Here is a 27,176-nt window from a genome sequence, read left to right on the forward strand (position 1 = left end):
CTTTCCAGAATATGCTGATGTGTTTATTTACTTTTTGATTGACAGAAAAAAAAAAGCTTTCACAAAGTAACAACATAAAACACTTAAATTGTTTTATACTGTCTGGAACTAAAGACCGCAGAAATCTGACAATATGAAGGGCTCTAGCACTTGCTAGTAAGAGGCACAACTCCAGGGAGTAGGTGCTACATTAACATTTTAACAGGTTTGGCTCATTTGTTCTTTTATAGAGATGTGGGCATGAAAAACGTGACAATTAGACAGTTAGGATCAAAGAGCTACAAAGAACACAGGCTACTTTGTTTAGATGAAACTGGGATGAAATCTAAAATACTCAGACCAACTTGAGCATGGCAGGGAGTACGGAAGAGGATTAGGGCCACTGGAAAAAAAAAAGTGGGCACATCTTTTTCTTTTTTCTCTTCCTGAATTCTGAGAAAAAAGTCAGAATTCTGACTTTAATCTCAGAATTCTGAAAAAAAAAATAATTTTGATGAAAAAAATCAGAATTCTGACTTTTTTTCTCAGAATTCTGACTTTTTCATCAAAATTATTTTTTTTCAGAATTCTGAGAAAAAAGTCAGAATTCTGACTTTAATCTCAGAATTCTGAAAAAAAAAAAATTTTGATGAAAAAGTCAGAATTCTGAGAAAAAAGCCAGAATTCTGAGATTAAAGTCAGAATTCTGACTTTTTTCTCAGATTTTTTTTCCAGTGGCCCTAATCTTCTTCCGTACAGGGAGTGATTTTGTTTTCTTTCTAATATTTCAGTTATTACTCTTAGTTTCATGACACAATTGGGCCATTATTTAGAAAATGTCTCTACTTTATCAACTCTGAAATAACAACCACTGTAGCTATAAACAACAGCAACTTAACATATTTTGGGTTTTTTCACCATATGAACGAACTTGACGGTTTATCACTAAAATGGTGAACTTACTGGCAATCACCCAAAGAGGTATGAACGTCCCAAACTGTCAAGGTCATAAAGTCATCACATCAGGTTCTTAGTAACCGCTTTCTACACAGTGGAAAGTTACCACCTGTGCCAGCCATAAAAGCAACAAAACCTCGTTTCTGCTTGTCTTCATGCACATGGAAACTAGTTATGGCCTACAATATCTTGTGCACAGATGAATTTTAAGACCGAGCCATACAGAATGAAGAAAATAAAATATGTTTTAAGGTGTAGCCATTGTTTTGATTAGCCTCAAAGCTTGAGGATCTTTGCACAAAATATGTAGTTGCCTTCAAACTATACTGTCTTGGAAGGATGTGAAACACAGATTGTTTATTTATTTATCATTTTTAAAGGCACCTCAGCTACAAAGGACATGGATAAAATGTCCACTGCCCTGACAGCTCAGTCTTAGTGCATCGTTGGCAAGATTTTCTTAAAAATGACCCACAGTTAGTCATGGTAGATCATTAAAGGATGACAGGACATCAAGGCAAGAGAGGACAAAGTATGCAAAACATTCCATCAAAACCTTTTGGATCTGAAACATGAAAAACATACTGCATATTCTTTTAGACTTCATATAATTAATATGAAGGGTGAAAATCACTGATAATTCAGTAAAATAGAACATTTTTTAATATCTATGCTAAAAATGTAAAGTCCTAAAGTAACATAAAAACTCAAGGCACAAATACTACAAATAGAATAACCATTGCCCAATGGTGAACACATTACCTGAACAACCTTACATACTTTTAGACTACTGATAATCATGTGATGAAAAAGTCAGTTTCACCTGATACTGAGACCCAGTGAGCTGACAATCAAGAAAACTCTCACCTACTTCTGTATATGGATCAGTTTTGGCCAGTCAAGTCACCTCCTAAAGGAGCTATATGTTAGCTGCCCTGTCAGACCATCTCTTAGTTCATAATGGAAAATACTCTTATTACACAGACTGACTTAAAGCAAAAAACAAAACAAAACATACTAGAGACTTGCAATGGATTCAGCCAGCAACCACACCTACCTATAGGTCTTTAGTCTATCTGGCTGTTTGAACTGCATACAGTTTCCATTTCCTTCCAGTTAGCATGCTTGTGTTAGGCTTTAGCACCACAAAAAATATCCCAGCAAAGGGGTATAAACTTCAGTTGTACACTGATAATGGACATGGGTAATGTACCAGATCTAATCCAATCCCATGCGAAACAAGGTTTTTATTCTGAATACTGCTTCCCAAAATTTTAATATTTTTCTACAAGTTGGAAATTAAGGCATTAGTACTGTCACTGGAGGATCACATTAATACAAAATATAACCAAAAACAAAACATGACAGCAGAGTCACAAGAAAGACAAGTGCATGCCTTTAGATCCTGCAGATCCTACTCTGTGATAAAGCAGAGTGTTTCTGAAACCTGAGCCTGGATGGGATTGTAGGTTCTCACTAGTCTTTCCAGCTCAAAAACATGGAACATACAGAAAATATAAAACAAAATTCTCTCCATCAGTGGGATATTTTAATTTCAGCGATCAAGATAACTTTCTATGAACTTAAAAAAAATATAAATATGCAAACAATAATGCATCATCTGTTGCCAGTTGTTTTGATGTATTTTAATTTTTTCTTGTTTAAGAGTTACTTCTTAGCAAAAGTACCTTAAACATCTGTTACGCAGTTTATCTGCAGATTTCAAACTTTTAACATAATATAAGCCATCTCCTTCCACTTCCAATTTTACAAGAGGCAAACCTCACCAGCTGTTGAAAACCACATAGAAAAAATAGAACGCAACGATGTATATGTTTAAAAGTTTTAAACGAATTGATTTTCGTTTAAATGAATCTGATGCTGATGCGTTCTTGATTTTTCCCTAAATAATTGTGTGCTTTTATTGCAATATTGCCTGAGGATCTACAGATTGAAACATTCAACAATTTCCAGCCAACCAAAACACTAAAATTAGTTATACTATATGGATATGCCGTTGTACAATTTTGCATTAAATCCAAGGTTTAATTTGCAAATCACTGATTTGGTCTTTTTTCTTACGTGGTACCCATTTACACAAAATCAGGCTGGACAGTTTGTGTTCATATCTTATTCTGACTAACTGGTCTCTAGGTAGGCATGAATCGCAGTTACAGAGGTAAACATATTTGGTCACCAATGCTCTAAATTAGTGGGCAATCCAAAGCAGGAACACCATTTAGGCTGACAACCAAAAAACAAATTGACACATGTATAGGAGAGTAAGAGGTTCATTCTGAAGCTGTTTAACAGGATTCAATAATCAGCAAAAAGTCCAGGACAAACGTGGGCAGAGAACTATTTAACAACATAAAATCTCCAAACATACAAATCATGGTCAAATTTAAATCCTAGCGACACAGAATCATAACGGTCAACATGTCACCAAAAATTCTGTGTACACATTTCTATCATTACGCTCTCTAGTGCTTAGGTTTAGAAAAAAACCTGTTTTCACAGCATGAATACCTATGAGAAGCTCACACCAATGTTCTCTCGTTCTGGCTCTTCTCACTGCTTGGCAACTTTGGAAGAAATAAAAAAAAAAAAAAGCCCCAAAACATTTAAAGCCACAGTCCAGACACATCATCCACACATCAAATTGCCATGCTTCATTACATGGTACAGTACAATAAAGAGGTCTATCATCTCGTCCAGCACTTGGAAAAAACAAACAAACAAAAAAAAGCATAGAAAATCATAAAAAACAGAAACATCTGAGACAAAAAATATAGACTTATGTGAAACCATGAACCTGTACTGAGCATGTTGTGTGGACACGATGGCCAGCCATGCTCTTTTTACAAAGTCATGGAGCGCCTTAGTCATGCTTTATCTAACCTTTATTTGTACAGTGCACATTTAAAAAATAGAAATTAAATCATTTAAATACGCAGATCTCTACCTGATGAAATTAATTTATGTTTGAAAAAAAATGTAAAAAAAAAAAATTAAGGCATGCAAAAGATGCTAACAAATAATGAGATGTGGATGCTTTTTGACCCAAACATCTTACATCGTTAGAACTTCCAGCTGGAAAGGAATGATTCACTCTTATTAAATACTCAAATCAAGGGTAGCTGCCAAAATAAAATTCATGTCCACTGGAATATCACTGTATTTGCTCAAGCATTCAAAGACTATTTACATATCTGTGTTCTGTGATCATTAAGAGGCTGATATTTACATACATGTTCATGCAGATTCAGCAGCAGTGCAGGAGAAAAAACAAGACAAAAGAGAAATACTAAACATCCTGAAACAGAAAATAAATACAATTTATCAAAATAAGAAAAAAAAATGTACATCATACATATATATGTATATAAATGTTAACAGTGCGTCCCTCTTTTAAAAAGATTACTGTTATAATAAAATGATATGTATCAAACAAATGAAATAAAAGTTGAGAAAAAAACAAACATGTTTATTGGCTTGTAAGGTGATGGTTTTATACATCAGACGTGAAGCAGTGCAGAGCCGAGAGCAGGGAGCTGTGGTTTTGCCACATTAAGGCTTTGCAGTAAACATTAGAGTTGAGATCACTGCTGCTCAAGATTAATGTCGACTTGTAGTTAAGCTGGTACAAACAAAATGACATGCAGCAACAAACCCATCAATTCACACTCAGCACACCCACACATTTTTCAACTGACACACAGAATGAATTGTTCATCTTTAGAAACTAGCCACTGCCTTTGAAACGCAAAAAAACTTTTTTATTTGGATTGGATTTTTTCCACAGCAAGATTTCTTGGCAGCATTATATGGCGCTTCTCTTTATCCCTCAGAGCCTGTGCCACCTCTTCTCCACAGCTTTACCTCTGAACTGCTGAAGATAACACCAGGAGGTCAGACTGGAAGAGAACAGGGTGAGCTCAGGGAGTGCAGGAAGATGTGGCTGGGTCAGTTCAGTACTCTGTGATAGGGGCAAGCTCAGGATAAAGGTCCACAGAGATGTTCTTGTAGAGACTACTAAGCGAGATGTGTGGACTGTAACGCAAGTTGTTGAGACCATCCAAGTGTTGCCGCTCTTTGGAATATCTTAGGAGTTTATACCTACAAACAAAAAAGTGACACAGTATCAGTACACTCTACCTGCTCTACTCCTATTTGGGCATTTACGAGATTGAAGCATCAGGTTATTAGACCCAAAGTGTCTAAACTGGTCCAACATTGAGGTAACGGTTATCTAAATATAGTCAGGTCCGGAAGTGCTTGGTCAGTACTTTTGTAATTCTGCCTCTCTACACCACCCCAATGGACTGCATAGCAAACAGGTGCTGCTAATCAAATATACTTGCGTAACTGATCATCAGCAAATGTGAACACATTTACAAAAGCAGATGTTTAGTCAATTTGCTGGTCTGGAGCACTCAGGTGCATCTTGGACTCCACAGGCCCCAGTTACTGTTAAATACCAGAGTTCATAACAGTACAATTACACAAAGACTAAACAGGTATGGCTTGTCTGGAAGGGTTGCCAGGAGAAAGCCCCTTCTCTCTCTAAAAAAACCCAAAACAAAACAAAAAAAACATGGCTCGGTTTTGCAAAGTTAGATATAAACACACCACAGATAAGACCAAAAGTGAAGATGATTGGCTCTAATTCACAAGGCCAAATTTTGTGAAAACAGCATATTAACAAAAAACACACTATCAAGTACAGACTTGGAGGATTGAGGACTTGTGAGTCAACCATGAACTCCTCTGTATAGCAAAGTATTCTAGAGTCAAACATGGGGCTCTCTCCCTCTGACTACTAAATATAGAAGAGAATGACTGAAAATGAAAGAAAGGAACCACGGTATTGCAACAGCCCAATAAAAGTCCAGATCTGAACTTGACCGAAATGTTCCGAACCTCAACAACGTCAGGTACAGACGGCCAAATTTCTACAGTACTTAGAGAAACTGATCATACTGAAAATGATTACTGGTTGCAGGCCTTTACTGCAAACAGCTTCAGTTGTTGACTATTTGAACTGTGTCGCTTTATTTTCAGTCACTGAAAATCATAAACTCTGTTGGACTGAGATCAGTTGACTTACTTGATCATTAAAGAATATCTCATTCCTTTGCCCTAAGAAACTCTTGGGTTACTTGTAGTAGACTTTTGGTCATTATCCATTTGTACTGTGAAGCACCATTTGTTACATTTTGCAGTATTTAGCTTAATCTGAGCAGGGAGTATAGCCCTGTATACTTCAGAATTCATCCTGCTACTTCCATCAGCAATCGCATTATTTTATTATGCGATTATTAAAAAATTCACATGGTTCCACATTCCCAGGCCATAACATTTCCGCCATGTTACACTGGTGTGTAGTTCAGATGGTGTGCAGATCAGCGTAAAGGCAGATACAGTAGATGTACTCTAAGACCTCAACACCATTACCAATGATGTGACTTAAGAAAGTCTGAAGTTAATACAAACACCTCTTGTGGCAACTTTAAATTGTGCATACAGTTTCCTCTCATAAACAGACCCATAGACAAGTGAACACATCAGGGTACAAAGATACAGACCGGTGGAAACCATAATCCAACAAACCTATGTTTCAATTACTGGATGGCCTGCTCTGCTCTTTTTTCTAAATTATGTTTGTGTACAACATATTTGTACAGTGGGGCAAAAAAGTATTTAGTCAGCCACCGATTGTGCAAGTTCCCCCACCTAAAATGATGACAGAGGTCAGTAATTTGCACCAGAGGTACACTTCAACTGTGAGAGACAGAATGTGAAAAAAAAATCCATGAATCCACATGGTAGGATTTGTAAAGAATTTATTCATAAATCAGGGTGGAAAATAAGTATTTGGTCAATAACAAAAATACAACTCAATACTTTGTAACATAACCTTTGTTGGCAATAACAGAGGTCAAACATTTACTATAGGTCTTTACCAGGTTTGCACACACAGTAGCTGGTATTTTGGCCCATTCCTCCATGCAGATCTTCTCGAGAGCAGTGATGTTTTGGGGCTGTCGCCGAGCAACACAGACTTTCAACTCCCGCCACAGATTTTCTATGGGGTTGAGGTCTGGAGACTGGCTAGGCCACTCCAGGACTTTCAAATGCTTCTTACGGAGCCACTCCTTTGTTGCCCGGGCGGTGTGTTTTGGATCATTGTCATGTTGGAAGACCCAGCCTCGTTTCATCTTCAAAGTTCTCACTGATGGAAGGAGGTTTTGGCTCAAAATCTCACGATACATGGCCCCATTCATTCTGTCCTTAACACGGATCAGTCGTCCTGTCCCCTTGGCAGAAAAACAGCCCCATAGCATGATGTTTCCACCCCCATGCTTCACAGTAGGTATGGTGTTCTTGGGATGCAACTCAGTATTCTTCTTCCTCCAAACACGACGAGTTGAGTTTATACCAAAAAGTTCTACTTTGGTTTCATCTGACCACATGACATTCTCCCAATCCTCTGCTGTATCATCCATGTGCTCTCTGGCAAACTTCAGACGGGCCTGGACATGCACTGGCTTCAGCAGCGGAACACGTCTGGCACTGCGGGATTTGATTCCCTGCCGTTGTAGTGTGTTACTGATGGTGACCTTTGTTACTTTGGTCCCAGCTCTCTGCAGGTCATTCACCAGGTCCCCCCGTGTGGTTCTGGGATCTTTGCTCACCGTTCTCATGATCATTTTGACCCCACGGGATGAGATCTTGCGTGGAGCCCCAGATCGAGGGAGATTATCAGTGGTCTTGTATGTCTTCCATTTTCTGATGATTGCTCCCACAGTTGATTTTTTCACACCAAGCTGCTTGCCTATTGTAGATTCACTCTTCCCAGTCTGGTGCAGGTCTACAATACTTTTCCTGGTGTCCTTCGAAAGCTCTTTGGTCTTGGCCATGGCGGAGTTTGGAGTCTGACTGTTTGAGGCTGTGGACAGGTGTCTTTTATACAGATGATGAGTTCAAACAGGTGCCATTCATACAGGTAACGAGTGGGGGACAGAAAAGCTTCTTACAGAAGACGTTACAGGTCTGTGAGAGCCAAAGATTTTCCATGTTTGAGGTGACCAAATACTTATTTTCCACCCTAATTTACGAATAAATTCTTTACAAATCCTACCATGTGGATTCATGGATTTTTTTTTCACATTCTGTCTCTCACAGTTGAAGTGTACCTGTGGTGCAAATTACTGACCTCTGTCATCATTTTAAGTGGGGGAACTTGCACAATCGGTGGCTGACTAAATACTTTTTTGCCCCACTGTATGCACTATCTAGAGGATGTTAGATCTGCTGCAGTTAGAATCAGAACAAAATAAACTCAAATTAAAATTAAAGGTTTAATGCTGTTTAAAAAAGATATTATTCATTAGAGTTAGGACATTTTGTAAATGTATTTTTTAATATGAAAAAAGAAACTTTACCTCCCAAGAAACTGCACCTCTCCTCTGTGATGGTGAGGAATTGATTTATACTTGCCAATCTCCCCCTCTGGTCGTGTCACATTCAGATCGGCATACTGAACCCTGCAAGGTAATCAAGCTGCATCACTATTTACAGAATTAAAACCAATATTAGTGTATACATAACATCAATAATAATTATGGGCTTTTAATTATTCCTGTTATTATTATTTTAATTATTGAGTGCACAAGTTTGAATTTATATTGGACTTTTTAAGCACGGGAATCAAAAATATGTTTTTCCGTTTTCTATCTCGTGCATGCAAAATGTATAAACATTCAGAACTTATGTCAACGACGTTGCTGAATTGTGTGAACAAATGTTTTTCAGTACATCACTGCAGGAGGGGCTTGTCAGTCGGAAGGTTGGTGGTTCAATCCCTGGTATAGAAACAGCCACTCAAAATTGCCGGTTTCAGCCAGACGTCAGTCGGCTGTCTGTTAACTGACAGCCGACTTTCAGCTAGCAGTCAGTGGTTGGGAGTCCCCTCCTCCGTCCTTTGGTGCGTATCTACTTTCCACTATAAACAAGCTCCTTTAACTTAATTGCAGAGTGTCACCAAGAGATTTCTTCCAAAAAAACTTTGACTTGGATAGTTAGCTGCAGATGATTTTCTCAGTATTACTGTAGGGTCTTTGCCTCATAATTAGGTCTGTAAGTGTTAACGTATCAATGCCATCATCATGATTAACGCGATTAAAAATTTTTTTAACGCAAACAACCCATCTGGAGCACAGAATGGACCAACTGCCCGAAATGCATTGACAGAGACTTCTCAGGGATTTTGAGTCATTCTGCACTCCAGATGGGTTAACTACGTTAAAATATATATTATATATATATATATATTATATATAAATATATATTAGGGGCGATTGTGGCTCAAGAGTTGGGAGTTCGTCTTGTAATCGGAAGGTTGCCGGTTCGAGCCCCGGCTTGGACAGTCTCGGTCGTTGTGTCCTTGGGCAAGACACTTCACCCGTAGCCTACTGGTGGTGGCGCCAGTGTCCAGCAGCCTCGCCTCTGTCAGTGCGCCCCAGGGTGGCTGTGGCTACAATGTGGCTTGCCATCACCAGTGTGTGAATGGGTGGATGACTGGATGTGTAAAGCGCTTTGGGGTCCTTAGGGACTAGTAAAGCGCTATATAAATACAGGCCATTTACCATTATTTACATTTTTTTCTTTTTTTACACACACACACACACACACACACACACACACACACACACACACACACACACACACACACACACACACACACACACACACACACACACACACACACACACACACCCCGTTAATCACGATTAACGTGTTAATGCTGACAGCCCTACTTATAATAGAAAGCACATTGTGGCCACTGTTTTGAGTCCATATAAATAAAATTGAATTTCACATTCTTTTGACAGCTTTCGTTGTAAAAAAAAAAAAAAAAAAAAAAAAAAAAAAAAAGTAAAATTAACTTAACAGGCAGTTTGACCATTTTACACTGCAAATCACCAAAACTATTTCCAGTAAACAGCTTTTCCTTGTGTTCCATTTTAATTTAATCTAATAAACAGATACAATTTAAAAGAAAATTAAATACAGAAAAAATATATATTCTTGCACAGAAGCTTCCTCATAGATCCCAAACCAGATGTGGAGGTTATTTTTGAGACTATTGTTTGCTGGGCTGTTACTTCTTCAGACTTCAGTTTCAATTATGAGTATGTCCTTCTTTCCTTTTCTCTGTTAGGTTGCAATTTAATATTTTATTTTTTAGATTTCTTCAGACTCTTATATTGTGCAAAAGTCTTGAATGACCCCAAATTTCTCTATATTTTGCTACATGGAGGCCAGAACTTCACCTAGTTTATTTAGGTGCTGTCCAGGCTTTATGAAGGCATTTCAAAGTCATTTTTTGGACAGTGGCTACTTGTCCAAGATTTTTAGTAGATCACACATTGCAAACTCAGCATTTTATCTAGCAGCTTCCTCAGTAGCTAGTAAAGTAAGAACACAACGTAGTTGGTAATTCACCTGTTCCATAAGTCATCATCCTCTCCACCCCAACCCCAAAATGCATTGGGAAAACCATTAATCTTCCAGAACTGATCCACAGTGAGCCCACTCACACCACCAAAGAACTCACTATATGGAAGACTGAAAACAACAAAAGAACACGTTTAATAAAAATCAGAAACTTTCTAGTTGGTTAATAATTCCAGGTCTGTTGCAATTAAATTATTATCCTACCAGTCTGGTAAATTTTCCACATACTCACATGTACATGTATTTGTCCAGCTTGGCAGCAAAGTGGCGTGGCATCTGACCACAACCATAGTAGTTTCTGTCATTTTCAGGGATATGGTCAACATCATGGAAAATCAAGCAGTCCCAGTCCAAGTCCTTCATAGCTTCCATGAATCCCACATTAAATAACATGGCTCTGTTGAATGGCTGGCTTCCACTCTAAAAAGTACACATTTCTGGTGAGCATGGTGCAGTTTTTTTATTTTTTGCCAATAACAATTCAGTTTAGTAAACTACATTAGCACTTATTTAAAGCAAGCACACTGAATTGCAAATGAGATCTGAAACAATGCAATTAGCAAATTGCATAGCTCACAGTAAAACAATAACTTTAACATATGAACTAGGCAAAAAAACATTATCAGTCCTAACTATATGTAACTTTTGCACTACATCAGACAAGTTATTGCAGACAGTACATTTGGTTTTTTAACAGATATAAACGTAACAACTGATTATTTTCATCTCACTTGTACTCAAACTACTATGAGGATGGATGCATGGATTTTAACAGTATTTATAATAGTTGGGGGGGGGGGGGGGGGGGGGGTCTCCCGTGGCAAATTGGTCCTGGGTCAGGGACGACACAAAGAGCAGTTCATGAGAAGAAGTAGTAGTATAGCTGGTACTGATGAGGGAAAAAAGCAAAGAGGATGTTTGGTGTATCCTCTGGAGCAAAAAGGTGCTCTCCGATGCAACCATGGCAGCACTTAGGTAATGCTTACTTCTTAGATAGAACGGAGAGCAATCTACAGTAAGCCTCCAGATGTTGTATTGAAAAATGCAGATGAACGGTTAACAGCTTGCTATCCTGTTTCACATGGAAGCAAACAGGAGTAACTCTAAATGGAAGCATGGGTGTACTAGACCATATTTATTTCACAAGCTTTCCCAACATTTTTTAGATTGAAAGTGATATAATATAAAAATACAGCGTTAATTAAATTGCATTAATATTTAAATCTATGAAAATAAAATTTTCTTCACAGATCAGCAAAAATGCACATGGGCCAGTAAAACTTTGAGACACTGGGTTTTTAGGCTGGACACTAAATTATTATTAATTTTAAATAACATCTAGACTATCGTAATGTCTTGCACAAAAACTCCAGAATACTGATATGCTCACTTTTCTTCACTGCAGCTACAACACACCTTTAAATGCTTACAGACACAAACTGACTCATTCACTAGCACACTTAAACAAATCTACCAGGAGATAAAACATTGTTAGAACACTTTTTGCCTTCTATTGAAGTAAGTAAGTCTTCCAAGAAGACAGAGTAAAGGTACATTTCTTTATGCCTTAGTTTAGATTGCATACATATCTAAACGACTTAACCACTCAGGAGGATTGTAAAGAAGACCTGGACAGTTTGCAGCAATTTATTGACGAGTGTTGAGTGCATTGTTATGGGAAAACCAGGTAACAAGGCACTGACTCCCTCCAGCAGCACAGGAACAGCGTCCTCGAATTGAAGCCCCCCCGAAAACTCACCAGAACCAGCTTCTCCACCAAATGGCGACATGGTGGACATTTTGGTGTCCATAGACCCAAAAAACAAAAAACAAAAAAACAGTCCAACTTTGACGCACGCTTTGCATTCCTGGAAATCCTGCATAAAGATTTTTAGACACTGCACGTGGAGTTCTGCCAGCAGCAGGTTTATCACTACTAAAACAACACGGCATGGCTGTATTGAGTCAGCTGATCTGTATCTACACATACGTCTCTTTCTACTTTTACATAATAGACATGTCTGTAGGACAATTACTAGGGGTGGGCTTTTACCAGAAACATCAGAATCTCAGCTTAAAGCTCACAAAACTATTTTGACAACCACTAAACAGCAAAAACAGCAAACGATTAAAGAGCAGGTAAACAGATTCTGCAAACAGATGTAAAAACAACTGTCGGGTCACGTACACGGACACGTCGTCGGTGCTGAAAGCAGATATCTCACACATTCTGAAGCTGCAGGTTTCATCACTGTGACCAGAATTCACTGAACCAGCAGCATTAGAAGATCAAAACTACGCTTTACATTTGAAAAACATTGTCATGAATTTTGTCTTCGCTGTTTTGCTTCCACCACAATAAAAAAAATCACACTTCTTGCACATCTCTCTCTCTCTCTCTCAGTTTACCATAAAAGAAATCTCTATTTTTTGCATTATTCACTTGTTTATTATGCACCAGTCTACCGTTGTGTACAGTTTTATGTGCAGTGCTGTCGGCCAAATTAACATTGGCCGACAGCACTGTGTGTTCAAAAATGGTATACTGGGGACAAACCAAGCCAATTCAGCGATACCTGGTGCGCAGGGAAACATTATCAATATGCTTTTTGCCACATTTTGGTTTGGTGGTGTGTCATGTGATTTTTCTAATGTGAAATATGTGCCTTGGCTCCAAAAGGTTGGGAAACACTGATCTATGTGACATGTTCCCTTACTTTCAGTTTTAGCAAAGTAGGCCTATTTCCAAGCTGCCTTTACTTTCCAAGATTTTAGAGAAGACTGTTTTTAGTCAAATGAAAGATTTTCTAGATGATAATGGCATCTTTGAGGTTTTTCGGTCAGGTTTTAAAACTATTCATAGCAAAGAATCTGCATTATTAAGAGTTTTTAATGACATCCTTCTGGCATGCGATTCTGGTAACCATGTTGTCCTTGTCTTGCTTGACCTAACTGCTGTTTTTGACACTGTAGACCACAATATTCTAATTTCTCGATTAAGTGATGTAGTAGGTATTGGTGGCACTGCACTCAATTGGTTTAAGTCTTATTTGTCAGATCGAACTTTCTCTGTCAGCCTTCTTGGTTCCGAATCATCCTCTGCTCCTCTGTCATGTGGTGTCCCACAGGGCTCAATTTCAGGGCCACTACTGTATTTATTGCCTCTGGGTTCTATCCTTAGAAGGCATGGGATCGCATTTCATCGTTATGCCGATGACTGCCAAATTTATTTGCCACTGGACCCAGTGGTCCCTGTGAGTCCTCCTCTGCAGATTTGGGACCTCTGGAAGTTTATTTTAAACTTGTTGTTACTGATCTTGGTTTTAAGTTGGACAACCAAATCAGAGCAGTGGTGAAGTCCAGTTTATATCATTTAAGGCAACTGGCAAGAGCAAAATCTTTTCTTTCGAGGCAGCACCTTGAAATAGTGATCCATGCTTTTATTTCTTCCCGCCTGGACTACTGTAACGCGCTTTATGTGGGGGTCAGTCAGTCGTTGCTCTCATGTCTGCAGCTGATTCAAAATGCTGCTGCACGACTCCTAACAGGAACTCGTAAAAGAGAGCACATAACCTCTGTCCTGGCCTCACTGCACTGGCTGCCTGTGTCTTTTAGAGTTCATTTTAAAATTCTTATGTTTGTTTTGAAATGCTTTCACAATCTTGCCCCACCTTACATCGCTGAGCTTCTTCATCCCCACACACCCTGTAGGTCTCTTAGGTCAGCTGACCAGCTGCTCCTGGGCATACTGAGATCCAGGACGAAGCTCAGAGGGGACAGAGCCTTTTCTATCGTGGCTCCTAAATTCTGGAATAACTTGCCCTTGCAAGTTAGAGAGGCCCCTTCACTGTCCACTTTTAAATCACGTTTTAAAACCCACTTTTATTCTTTGGCTTTTAACCTCAGTGAGACTTAGTTATTTAATTAATTATTTTTTTTCTTTTTATTTGGCTTTTATTTATATCTTATGTAATTTTATTTTATGGTTCCAATGTACAGCACTTTGTGTCAGCTGTGGTTGTTTTAAAGTGCTTTATAAATAAAGGTGATTGATTGATTTCTTATGCATTGCTAAGAAAACTATCATTATGAACTGGATATATAAAAAAATATGTACTCATAGATCACATCAGTCTGGAGAGAACATCTGCTTCCTCAAAAAAAAGAAAAAAAAGAAAGAATTTGTTCCTCTCTGATCCCTACTGATCAATCCCATTACTTTGTGGAGGTGGTCGGCTGTAATATTTCCCTGTATGCCTTGCACATAGATGAAGGTGAGTATCAGGCAGTTCTTGTGCGCCTGGAGCCCTGGGACCCTGCTTCCGCCAGGGTGGCCGGCCTCTAGTGTAGTCAGCTGCCCGTGACCTCTGGTTGTCTGGGACTCCCACCCTTTGGCTGTGGGCACCCGTCCTACTCCTGCTCAGATGCATGTGCACAGATATCGCCGAGATGCATGGCCTTAGGTTTTAGGTACTCTTGGGGGCTGCGGATTGCCCGGTTGTCCTTGATCTGTATCCATTTACCCCCTGCCACTCTACTCCCCCCCCCCCCCCCCCCGTTCTGCCTTAGACAGACAGAACAGGATTTTGAAAAGGAAGAAAAAAATCTATTGCATATATTTATTATTATATTTGACTTAGACCTTTGACTGTACTTTATTTACATATTTTTGCATTTAAGAAAATGTTTTCTTTAAAAAAATGATATGGAACAATCAAGGAGTTTACTTTTCTGGCAGATGTATGCAGTTAAACATTGCAATTTCTAAAATGGAAACTAGTTTAGAAAACATTTAACCCAACAAAGTTTAACCCAACCAGGAAAGTTCACTTTGAAAGACTTTGAATATTTATTGTTGCTATTTCGATTACTACAATCAAAAGTTGCAATCCTAGTATCAAGAATGTCATGTGGTAATGGTTCATCCCTACAATTGGTTTTCATTGGGAGCTATTCCTTGGAAAATGCTTTTTGCACATGCTGAGCTCAGAAGAATCACATTCAGTTGAATAATAACCGTATACCCTTCAGTGCAATTAACAGACAACTCACTGTACCTGCTCAATGACGTAGAAGCCAAAATGCAGTCGCTGTCTCTGAAGCATGGGGATAAGGTGTTGGAAAAGGATGGGAAGATGTTCATGGCGATTTCTAAATGGAATAAGGATGGCCACCTATAGGTGTCAGGGTAAGAATCAGCACAACAATGTGCAGTTATTAACTGAAGTTAGTAGCCCAACAAATATTCTCAGTAATAGTTTCTCACTACTCATTTCCTCTTTCACCCCACCAAGTTTGTGGCAGATGCCTGTCCACCTTGAGTTTGGATCTTTCAGAGTTTTCCTTCAGTTAAAAGGGAGTTTTTATTGCCTGTTATCAACAAATGCTTTCTTGTAGGAAAATCATTAGGATTATATCTATAGTAGAATAAGGTATTAGCATGCATAACATGGATACCATCTTTACTTTTATTCTCTGTGAGAGTAAAATATTTCTTTGGTTATGTGACATGAACAACCACAAGAGTATTTACTAATAGTAACATACAAAGCAGGAATAACAATCTCTCGTGCCATGTAAAGAACATGCAGGATTTTGCACAGTTTGAACAAAAATTAATTTTACTGTCACTGATTTGCTGTTCATCGACTGTTTGAATGTTTTATTCCTTAATCTAATTCAATTTAATTTAATTTAATTTAATTTAATAGGAAAACACTTTCAATAGAGTCAAATAAGGCATCATAGACACTTCACATGCTTACTGTTACATATAGCCCACTTTAAGCCAAGAAAACTATCTGGACAAATTTGGAAATGGAAGAATTGGTGATCATTTTGGCTAAATATACCACCACAACTGAGGCGAATCAAAAAATTATCCAAAGCCAAAAGAAAAGCAGACTTCCGGCTTCCAACTTCCAGTCAAGATACTAAATTTATTTTTGAAAATTACATTTTAATATGCCACATAAGCACAATCAAAAGGTTTGTTTTTTGTGACACATGCTGGATTCACTTATTTGTCATTAATGCCTTTCTTCCCGAATTACTCGATTAATCAATGAAATAGTTGATAGATTATTTGATTACTACAATCATCTATAGCTGCAGTTCCGCCAGAAGCCATACCAGCCAATACAAATGTTTTAGTACGTTTCATCATTAGTCTTTACAATATACAATTATGAGACTTGTAAAACCCACCTTCCAGCGAGGTCTACAGTCCTTTGGTTTCCACTGGCCTCCAAACTCGACGCCAAAAAACTTGGAGAACTTCATTTCTATCACCTCCATAGGGACCTCTGTCATATTTACTTCCATAAGGCCCTCTGAGGAGATTATTTTTAAGCGGGAGGTTATTCCACAAATATACTTGGAATGAAAAACTAAAAAAAAGAAGAAAAAAAAAGAAAAAACTACAACAAAATATTTTTTCCCCTTTCCCCCCCAAAATCTTACTGAGCCACTTTAACACTTATCTTCTGATATCAATGTACTCACTCATAGAAGGTAATCGTTCTGGGCAAGGGAGGTTCTGAGCGTAGGTAAAGTTCTCAGGGAGGTAAGTAGTTGGTTGGGCCAGGTATTCACTGGAGTTAGTGCCATCAGGATAATCTGTAGTATAAACAACCAAAATAAGGTACAACTTTATCCCAGCTACATAGTAATATGGCCCCCGAAGCAAATGCTAAATGCGTCAGAGCAGTACCCTTTCACTGGCTCATTGATATACTTAATGTTCCAGTGAAGAAGTAAAAGCACTACTATGAACAACAATGACTGAGGCAATCGCAACCGGTTGCTGTTGTACAATTGTTATCCAGTACTACAAGTTTACTACCTCTTCTGTACTAAATGTGATTAGTGTTGCTTGTGTGACTCAATGAAACAGAGCAATACAATAGAATAGTTCGGCATCTTTCCTAGTCTTACTGGGGATTTTGCTACCGAGCGTTACACTACAGGCCACAGTCACCTTGTTCTACACATACTCTGGTATAACTCTCAAATGCACACAGTAAAGCAGATAACTCAGAAGTTGTAGAGAAAATGGCATATCACAATTTTAGAAGATCATAATTTAGCCTGGAGAAATACTTTTGTTCCATTATAAGGAAGCCCTCTTTAAAGCTCGAACCTTATACTATTTATCATTGATTGAAGAAAATAAGAACAACCCTAAGTTTCTCTTCAGCACTGTAGCCAGGCTGACAAAAAGTCAGAGCGCTGTTGAGCCAACCATCCCTTTAACATTAACTAGTAATGACTTCATTAACTTCTTCACAAATAAACTTCCAACCATTAAAGGAAAAAAAAAATACTCATAATCATTTCACAGATGTAACATTATCTTACAGCTACTTTCGGTACCATTGATATTTATTTACTCTTTTTCTCCAGTTGATCTTTCTGACTTTGAAGTAATTACTTCCTCCAAACCATCAACATGTCTTTTAGACCCCATTCCTACAAGACTGCTCAAATAAGTCCAACCATTAATTAATGCTTCAATCTCTATTAATCGTCTATGTGTCACAGGCCTTCAAGCTGGCAGTAGTTAAACCATTACTTAAACCATCTCTTGACCCAGCAGTCTTAGCTAATTATAGGCCAATCTCCAACCTTCCTTTCATTTCAAAAATACTTGAAAGAGTAGTTGTCAAACAGCTAACAGATGATCTGCAGAGGAATGGCTTATTTGAAGAGTTTCAATCAGATTTCAGAGCTCATCACAGAAACAGCTTTAGTGAAGGTTACAAATTATCTTCTTATGACCTCTGACAGTGGACTCATCTCTGTGCTTGTCCTGCTAGACCTCAGTGCAGCATTCGATACTGTTGACCATAATATCCTATTAGAGCGATTAGAACATGCTGTAGGTATTACAGGTACTTTGCTGCAGCGGTTTGTGTCATATCTATCTAATAGACTCCAATTTGTTCATTTTAAATGGAGAGTCTTACTAACACACTAAGATTAATTATGGAGTTTCACAGGGTTCAGTTCTAGGACAAATTCTGTTTACATTATACATGCTTCCATTAGGCAGTATCATCAGAAGGCATAGCACACATTTTCACTACTATGCAGATGACACCCAACTTTATCCATCCATTAAGCCAGATAACACACACCAATTAGTTTAACTGCAGGAATGTGTTAAAGACATAAAGACCAGGATGAACTCTAATGTTCTGCTTCTTAATTCAGATAAAACTGAGGTTAGAAAGTCATCATCAAAGATGATAACCCAAGCAAACCTGCTGCTGCTGCTGCTCTAGACCCACGATTATCTGGACCCACAAATAAAATAAAAACTTTTGCCCTGCATTCAATGGAAGCGAATATGAAAAACAAGATTGATGAAGCTACAACCTACAATCTACAATCAGGTGATAGGAGAGCTGATGAGCTCTTGAATCACTCTTGAATGGATGTGATTCAACAAAAAGCTCGAACAATTAACAGGATTCACACAATCAGTTGATAATTAATGAAGTATGATTTTTTTTTCAATTGAAGTATTAGTGGTGCATATTAATGACCATTTAAAATCAAATTTAACATGTCATATTTAGCCATCAGGTTAATTTTCATCTGTTGTACCATGGCAGGTGCTGATCAGTTTCAAATTAATGTTTCATGGGTGATTACTTTAGTTTGCTGTGGGAAGAGACAATAAGGTTATTTTAACAGGTGGGCAGACTTGAAAAGGTGAGATAAAGTATATACTGGAGCCTAGAATAGGACTAATCGACTAATCAACAATAAATAAATAAATCAACAAGATTACTTTGGAACCAAAATAATTTTTAGTTGCAGGCGTGGCTGTAGCTCAGGAGAACAGGCCATCTACAAATCAGAAGCTTGGTTTTGGTCCCCGATTGCTCCAGGCTGACAAAAGCTCTTGTGACCAAGCATTCCTTAAGGTTAGTAATGACTTCGTGAATTTCTTTACAAATAAAATAGTAACCATTAGAGAAAACAAATACTCATCTCACAGACGTAACATTATCTAGAGCTACTTTCAATATCATTGATATTTATTTAGACTCCTTTTCTCCAATTGGTCTTTCTGAGTTAACTTCAGTAATTACTTCCTCCAAACCATCAACGTGTCTTTTAGACCCCATTCCTACAAGACTGCTCAAAAAAGTCCAACCATTAATTAAACCTTAAATATACCAGGTATTAGGGCTGGGCCATATCATACCGTTCACGGTAATACCAGTATAACGTTAGGCAATGATAAGAAAATGAAATATCATGATAGAATATGGGTAAAACGCACATAAGAAGTGCCTTTGTTTTCATACGCACATGGCGGAAAAAGCATGGCGGCAACGAAGAATGAGAAGGGTAAAAGCGGATCGTTGAATGAAACAGACGAACCAGAACTGGATTGTAAAAATGGTGCACCTTCAGTGGTGTGGAACTGGTTTGGCTTTTGTCCGTCAGATACACACCAAAGCACCGCTTGATGGACTGTCGGAGCATTACGGCTACCGTAGGCAGGAGCCTCGCGGAGTGATACGTACTGTGCTTCAACATAATATTACCGTATTGTGTGTGTATAACCTCTTTTTAAGTTTTGTGGATATATTATAAATGGTTATGAGGATCAGGATATGTTGGCCAATTTCCACTGGAAATGCCTTTTGGTTAAACTGTCAGCGAGGAATTTGCATTTGGACTGTTAAATTTTTATATAACTTTAATCCACATAAAAAGCAGCTGCTTGTTTAAGTGAAAATACATTGATGGGGTTTTTTTGCACTGATAAAGTTGTAAAGTTGTAAAGTATTTTGTCTCGCATCAATTATATCGTCAGTTATATCATTATCGCAAATTTTCAAATATATATCACGATAAATATTTTTGGCCATATTGCCCTGCCCTACCAGGTATATCTTGGCATCACTTGTCACCTTATAAGTGATGATTATGAGTTCTTTAGCTTTTGCCTCACCACCATGCCAGCTGAACAATGACACACTAGTGGCCCACAGCTACAATCTTAAATATAATCAACCGATCTATATTAATCAGCTATGTACAACAGGCCATCAAGCTGGCAGTAGTTAAACTGTTACTGGAAAAGCCATCACTTGACCCAGATGTCTGCTAATTAAGCCCCTTTTCCATTAGTACCTATTTGGATTGACTCGCCATGGATCGCTACAACTTCACTTGGATCAACTGGTTTTCCGTTATAATCCAGTACTACCTAACGCGCATGGCTTTTGTCATTGCAACGTCCCACGATGTAAATAATATGTGACACGAAGGCTACAAAAAAGGTGGAGGTTGAGGAAAGAATATACCTCCTGATATACCTGCTTGATCTGTTGTTTTTTTGTCAATATTGAGGATCATGGCATAGTCTTTTGCAGCCTTTTCCCTCGTTGCCGGGTTTTAATGACAGTTTAAATTTTCTAACTCATCAAGTGATGCTAATGACCAGCCAATCGTCTGACGATATCAGATTTTCAGGGTTTTCCATTAGGTCACTTACTTTTTAGTACCTGCTTGCCTGGGGTTCCAAGCGATCCAAGCAGGTACTAAAAAGTAAGTGACCTAATGGAAAACCCTGAAAACTGTGGCTAACCATGCCAAGTCGAACAAAATAGGTACTAATGGAAAAAGGGCTTTATAGGCTATTCTCCAGCATTCCTTTTATTGCAAAAACTCTTGAAATGGTAAAACATGGTCGTAAAACAACTAACTGATCATCAGCAAAGCAATGGGTTATTTGAAGAGTCTCAGTTAGGTTTTAGAGGTCATCACAGTGCAGAAACGGCTTCAGTGAAGGTTACTAAAGGTTTTATGGTCTCTGAGAGCAGACTCATAGTAGCATAGCAGTGCAGAGTTCAATAATGTTGACCGTAATATTTTATTACAGTGATTAGATCATGGTGTAGGTATTAAAGTTACGTTGCTGCAGTGCTTGAATCAAATCTATCTAACAGACTGTAATTTGTTCATGTAAATCGAGGGTATACTCTTCACACACTATGGTTAATTATGGGTTTCCACAGGGTTCAGTGCCAGGACAAATTCTATTTATATTATTACATGATTCCCTAAGCATACATTTTTCACTGCTATGCAGATGAAACCCAAACTTATCCATCCATGAAGCCAGATTTAAAACACCAAATAATGAACTGCAGGAATGTCTTAAAGACATAAAGACCCAGATAATCTCCAATTTAATATTACAAAAATAACACAAGTTGACACAAAATTCAGTTTCAAACTGAAGGCGTTTAGTATTAAGGGAAAAACACACTGGGTGGAAAACGTGATTGCTTTCTCCTATTCTCACATAAATTATCTGTGGTGTATCGCATCTTTGGAAAGCTGAGTTCAATTTCTCTAGCCACACTGAGGCCTGATTACTGCCACACTCGTTGTTAATCAAGAAAGTTTTAAAAGGTTATTGAGTTACTTCTAAAGCTGTGGAACTCATCATGTAGATCCAAGAAGTGGATAGAAAAATCCTGCTTATGTACCAGCCATGGATCAGCCAAGAATTGGGCAAGAATCTGTTAAAGTCCTGTCACAGACCACCCAGCAATTTTAAGTGGCTATGTCTGTACAGTCAGCATTATGCAAACAATTGCTCTACACTCTTTAAACTATATACTGATTTTTGACACGTCATTTCTTGGCTAGATACAAAGTCAAAGTGAGCACTTATACAACCCACCTGTCCCATTAAGAGTACTGTTCTTGTTTGTATACAATCTGATCATCTGGCCGATGGTCCTCACATTGTCCCTCAACATGATGCCTTGAGCCTGCACCATGAAGAAGTATGTGTTGGCTGATGGAAAGAGCAGACATATAGAATTTAGTGTTATTGACTTAGTGAATTACATAAATTCAAAAAAAATTACACATTCAAACTTTTAAATACTAATAATTACCATCTTGTAAATCTTTGCTTTCACTTTTCTTGGTATCCTTTCTTGCTATTGCCCACCTCTTACCTCCAGTGCATACTTCCACCTCTCCAGACTCTCATTCTCACTCCAGATCATAATGTTCTCTGCAAACATCATAGTCTATGGAGACTCACACCTGACCTAATCTGTCAGCCTGTCCATTACGAAGTCTAATAAGAAGGAACTTAGATCACTGATGAAATTCCCCCCCCTCCTCCACCATATATGTCTGCATAGGTTCTCAGTCATCCAAGTCATGGTAGTCTAAGGAGCTTTGAAAGAAAGCCACTGAAATCAAATCAAATCAAATCACTTTTATTGTCACATCACATGTGCAGGTACATTGGTACAGCACATGTGAGTGAAATTCTTGTGTGCGAGCTTCACAAGCAACAGAGTTGTGCAAAATACAATAATGTAAACAAGCAAAATACAAGAATGGCTACATCTGAAACTAATAAATATATGTACAATATATAATAGTATATGCATTTCTGGATGTGTATACTAAATATTTTTCTACGTGTGTGTGTGTGTGTGTGTGTGTGTACACATATTTTACAAATTAAATAGAGTAAACAATAAATAGAATATATAAAATAAAATATACAGAGTGAGACATGTGCAAAACAGTGGCATTACTGTACAGTGTGGAGTGCATAATGTTAAAGTTCCAGTAGTGAAGCTGAGGTGTCTATGAAGTGTTCAGCAGTCTGATGGCCTGGTGGAAGAAGCTGTCTCTCAGTCTGCTGGTACGGGACCGGATGCTGCAGAACCTCCTTCCTGATGGAAGCAGTCTGAACAGTTTATGGCTGGGGTGACTGGAGTCCTTGATGATCCTCCCCGCTTTCCTCAGGCACCGCTTCCTGTAGATGTCTTGGAGGGAGGGAAGCTCACCTCCAATTATCCGTTCAGAGCACCGCACTACTCGCTGGAGAGCTTTGCGGTTGTAGGCGGTGCTGTTGCCATACCAGGTGGTGATGCATCCAGTGAGGATGCTCTCAATGGCACAGTGATAGAAGGTCCTGAGGATGCGGGGGCTCATGCCGAATCTTTTCAGTCTCCTGAGAAAGAAGAGGCGCTGCTGCGCCTTCTTCACTGTTTTGTTTGTGTGTACTGACCACGTAAGATCCTCAGCCAGGTGTATGCCAAGGAACCAGAAGCTGCTCACTCTCTCCACAGCAGCGCCGTTGATGGTGATGGGGGTGTGTACTTCTCTGCACCTCCGGAAGTCCACTATCAACTCCTTTGTCTTTGCGACGTTGAGGGTGAGATGGTTGTCTTGACACCAGTGGGTCAGGGCGCTGACCTCCTCCCTGTAAGCTGTCTCATCACTGTTGGTGATAAGACCCACCACTGTAGTGTCGTCCGCAAACTTCACAATGATGTTGGAGTTGTTAGTCGCTGTGCAGTCGTAGGTGTAGAGTGAGTACAGGAGTACTGGACTTCTTTAAGCTGTTTCACTTCTTATCCAAGAAGCTTCTTCAGTTCTAAAACTACATGGTGAAGAGTCCCAGAAATCCCTAATGGAAGTTGTAATAATATAGTAATAATATAGTCAGTAAACCTTCGGGTAGTTATGGTAGTTCTGTTCAAGTCCTGCTGAAAAAGGAAATCACCATCTTAATAAAATTTGTCAGCAGATGGACACATGAAGTCTAAAATCTCCTGATAGCTCTACTTTTCTTCCAGATTCCATTACCTTGATTTCCAAATCGAACACAAAATACACTTTTATCTTAAAAAATGACTTTGGATCACTGAGCAACAGCCCACTTTGTGAGTGAGATACTTCTGATATCATCTGTTTCAGGAGTGGCTTGATATTAACAGCGTGACAACTGAAGCCCCTTTCCTGAAGATGTTTGAATGCAGAGAAATGAGTGAGAAGATCACCTTTCACTCAATCGGAAGTTGGCGTCAAAAGTCTTACCTATGATTTCGCTTTTCTCTATTGAGCAATTATTAGAGTAATACACAGAATTGATAAAATCTAGAAATGTATTCAAATTTGAAATAAAATATTCTAATAATAACAACAACAACAACCCAAAATCATCATAATTTTTTTTAATGTTATTTTTATGCAATAGACAAGGAGTGCCTCCTTGTTCAACAACAACAAGTTCTATTCTATTGTAAGATATCAGCAGAGTCAGAATTAAACATGTAACATTAAAAGTAAACATTTTAGGGTAGTAGCTATCGATTAATAAAGTTCGTATTCTACAGATCAGTGGTTCTCTACCTGGCTTTTGGACCCACCATCACCTTCATATGACAAACTACGACCCCAAATTTTCCAACATCAAATTTTTTGAATGACAATGTTGTGCAGCTTGAACTGCACAGTATTACCAAACAGATCTGCAAGAGGCGAACTCTTCTACACCAAAAAGACCGCTATTTCCGATCGTAGTTCATAAAAACGGGACAGCACCTTTCCCCACCAAAGCCAGCATACCTCTGCATGATACAAGAGCTGCACATGCTCATTGCCAACATCTTGGCACAGTTTTAAAAACATCTTAAGCTCCATTTAATGTAGTCCACTTGGATGACATCATTTAATGTCTCTGGAAGCTCGGGAACCATATCCTTTGTTGCCAGGGCCTGCTGATGCAGAAAACAATGGTTCCGAGTTGCATTTGGACCTTCCTCAAGGATTCTCCTTATGACCCCAAGATTTTTTCTGTTATGGAGGCAGCACCATCACTTGTGATACTGCCGCACAAATGGGGCTTCTTTAACTTTGCAATGTCGTGTGCCACTAGGTTAGATGCATTGAGAGCCTGTTCATGCTTCAAGCATGAAGATTTGAGTCTGATATAATCAGACATGAAAGACCTTTGTCTTATTTATGAGCATGAACAAATATTCAAAAGAGAAAAAATAGATCTTTTAAAATAAACAATATTTTATATCCTGGATAAAACTGGTGTGTGTTCATGACATGTCTGTCAGCAGGTGTCATTGCGGCTGTCGTTGGCCTTCAGCTAATTTAAACATGGCATCAGATGAATCAGTATCAGTTGATCTGCATATTTTAATCCAACTTTTGTAGCTTTACTGTAGATCTTCCCTGTGTAAAACTAAACGTGGTGGACAGGACCAGCTACAAAGTTAGCTTTTTTAAATTTTACATTTGATAAAGGCCTACCACCACCACTAAACTTTAATGGTGATTACAGTACCCCTGTTTTGGACCCTAAAAAAAACTGTTTTAGTTCACTCCACCTGAGCTCAACGTCTCAATACCTGCTTCACCTCTTTACTCTTCATGATGTGTATGTGTGTAGACACAATCATTGTGTTGTCAAAAACAAACAAAAACACAACAGAGGGATGCATTGGCTTAATGTTGTCATACTTTGCAGCCTCCAAATCACTGAGTGATCTGAAACTGGCATTGGGTATTGAACTTCAGTTCAGGTGACATTTTGACCATCTCATACTGAATGTACGTATTCATAAGAATCAACCTACTAGTAGTTACTTTTAAACCATAAACCACATTTATATTTTAGATAAAATAACCAGTAATATAGTTAATTGTGCACATGTGCTCTAGGTGGCTAACATAACTTACCTGGAGCAATGCCAGATGGACTACAAGGTAGGCAGTCAAAAACGACATTTCTCAGACTGAATATGATGGACATTCACTAAACGTTTCCACAGAATACTTGTGTTTCTGCCTTTACAAACAAATGACCTGTTGCATTTGAGGCAATAAGCACTGTCAGCACTGACTCCAGCTAAGCACAACCAAACTTTTGAACATTTAATTCTCTCCACCATCCTCACAAAGACCAGGGTCTGCGGGTGTGTGTGAGACAGAGCTGTGCCACACCCGCCCCTCACATGCAGGCTCTTTTATGCTGACAACTTTTATGTAGAGATAATATATCTGTTTTCTTAATTTCTCCACTAACAAAAGCAGTGCTTTCAATATAATGTTGGTTATTGATACTTTGGGTCTTCAATAATTTAGCCCATTCTCTAGTCAACACAGTTGTATTTAAAGCAAGCTGTAGTTAAAAACAATTAAAGCGAGGGAAAAATAGAATTTGTTCCCCTCAATAAAAACCACAGTGCATACACTAATGTATGCACTGCAATTTCTAAAATTCAAACATATGAGCAGCCGATTTTACATTACCCGTGTTTTTTCTCTTTGAATATTTATTATTGCTCACAAATAACACAAAAGTAATTCTTATCAGATTACTCAATCAATTGCATAATTGATAGAATACTATATTACTAAAATAGTCAATAGATGTAGCCCTACTACAGAGCAAGTTCAAAATATCCAGGATCTCTTTTCCTTAACTGGCTTCAGCTATGCCAACAGAAGTAGTTATCAACTTGTCAGCAAAGGGGGTTGCCAGCTTAGTAAGTTAAGTAAGGGTTTCCCAATCTAGGTGCGAGCATGTTAGCATGAAAGGGGTGGTGCTGCTACTATACAACCAGTCAGATACATAAAAGGACTGGAAATATGCTACTAAGTTGATTAAGTCTGGAATCTGCCTTCATTCAAAAGTAGATCTAAACAGAATATTGAAATAAGTTTTTTCAGGTAAGGCAGTTTTGGAAAGTCTTAAGCAATATTGCTCAAATGCTGGGATAAAATATAATCAGTTTAACAAACATTACAACACAGTTCCAGAATTCAGCGCCCATACCTAACAATACTTTTTTCAATTTCACCAAAATAACACTATGTGCAAAATAAATAGTACAAATAAAATAATAATCATT

At 38.3% G+C, this 27,176-nt stretch overlaps 1 protein-coding gene across 3 annotated transcripts in view; it reads right to left on the minus strand.

The window, feature by feature from the left end:
* Positions 1 to 5: 5 nt before the first annotated feature.
* Positions 6 to 27,176, minus strand: part of b4galt6 (UDP-Gal:betaGlcNAc beta 1,4- galactosyltransferase, polypeptide 6) — a 28,247-nt gene continuing 1,076 nt past the window's right edge. The window contains exons 2-9 of one of the 3 annotated variants that reach the window (XM_086268757.1): positions 22,175 to 22,291; positions 16,963 to 17,076; positions 16,666 to 16,847; positions 15,516 to 15,632; positions 10,691 to 10,878; positions 10,447 to 10,569; positions 8,385 to 8,486; positions 6 to 5,055 (exon numbers count right to left, since the gene is read on the minus strand). In XM_086268757.1, coding sequence (XP_086124883.1) covers positions 4,908 to 5,055; positions 8,385 to 8,486; positions 10,447 to 10,569; positions 10,691 to 10,878; positions 15,516 to 15,632; positions 16,666 to 16,847; positions 16,963 to 17,076; positions 22,175 to 22,291 — 1,091 coding nt within the window. In that variant the 3' untranslated portion in view covers positions 6 to 4,907. The remainder of the gene's footprint in view (positions 5,056 to 8,384; positions 8,487 to 10,446; positions 10,570 to 10,690; positions 10,879 to 15,515; positions 15,633 to 16,665; positions 16,848 to 16,962; positions 17,077 to 22,174; positions 22,292 to 27,176) is intronic. The other 2 variants (XM_086268758.1, XM_086268759.1) reach the window with 2 other exon arrangements.

The sequence above is a fragment of the Aulonocara sp. 'chitande type north' Nkhata Bay genome, linkage group LG17 (genome assembly GCF_057382095.1).
Source record: "Aulonocara sp. 'chitande type north' Nkhata Bay isolate Kocher_YH1m ecotype deep benthic linkage group LG17, A_spYH_male_GT1.1, whole genome shotgun sequence".
In the NCBI taxonomy this organism is placed as follows: domain Eukaryota; kingdom Metazoa; phylum Chordata; class Actinopteri; order Cichliformes; family Cichlidae; genus Aulonocara; species Aulonocara sp. 'chitande type north' Nkhata Bay.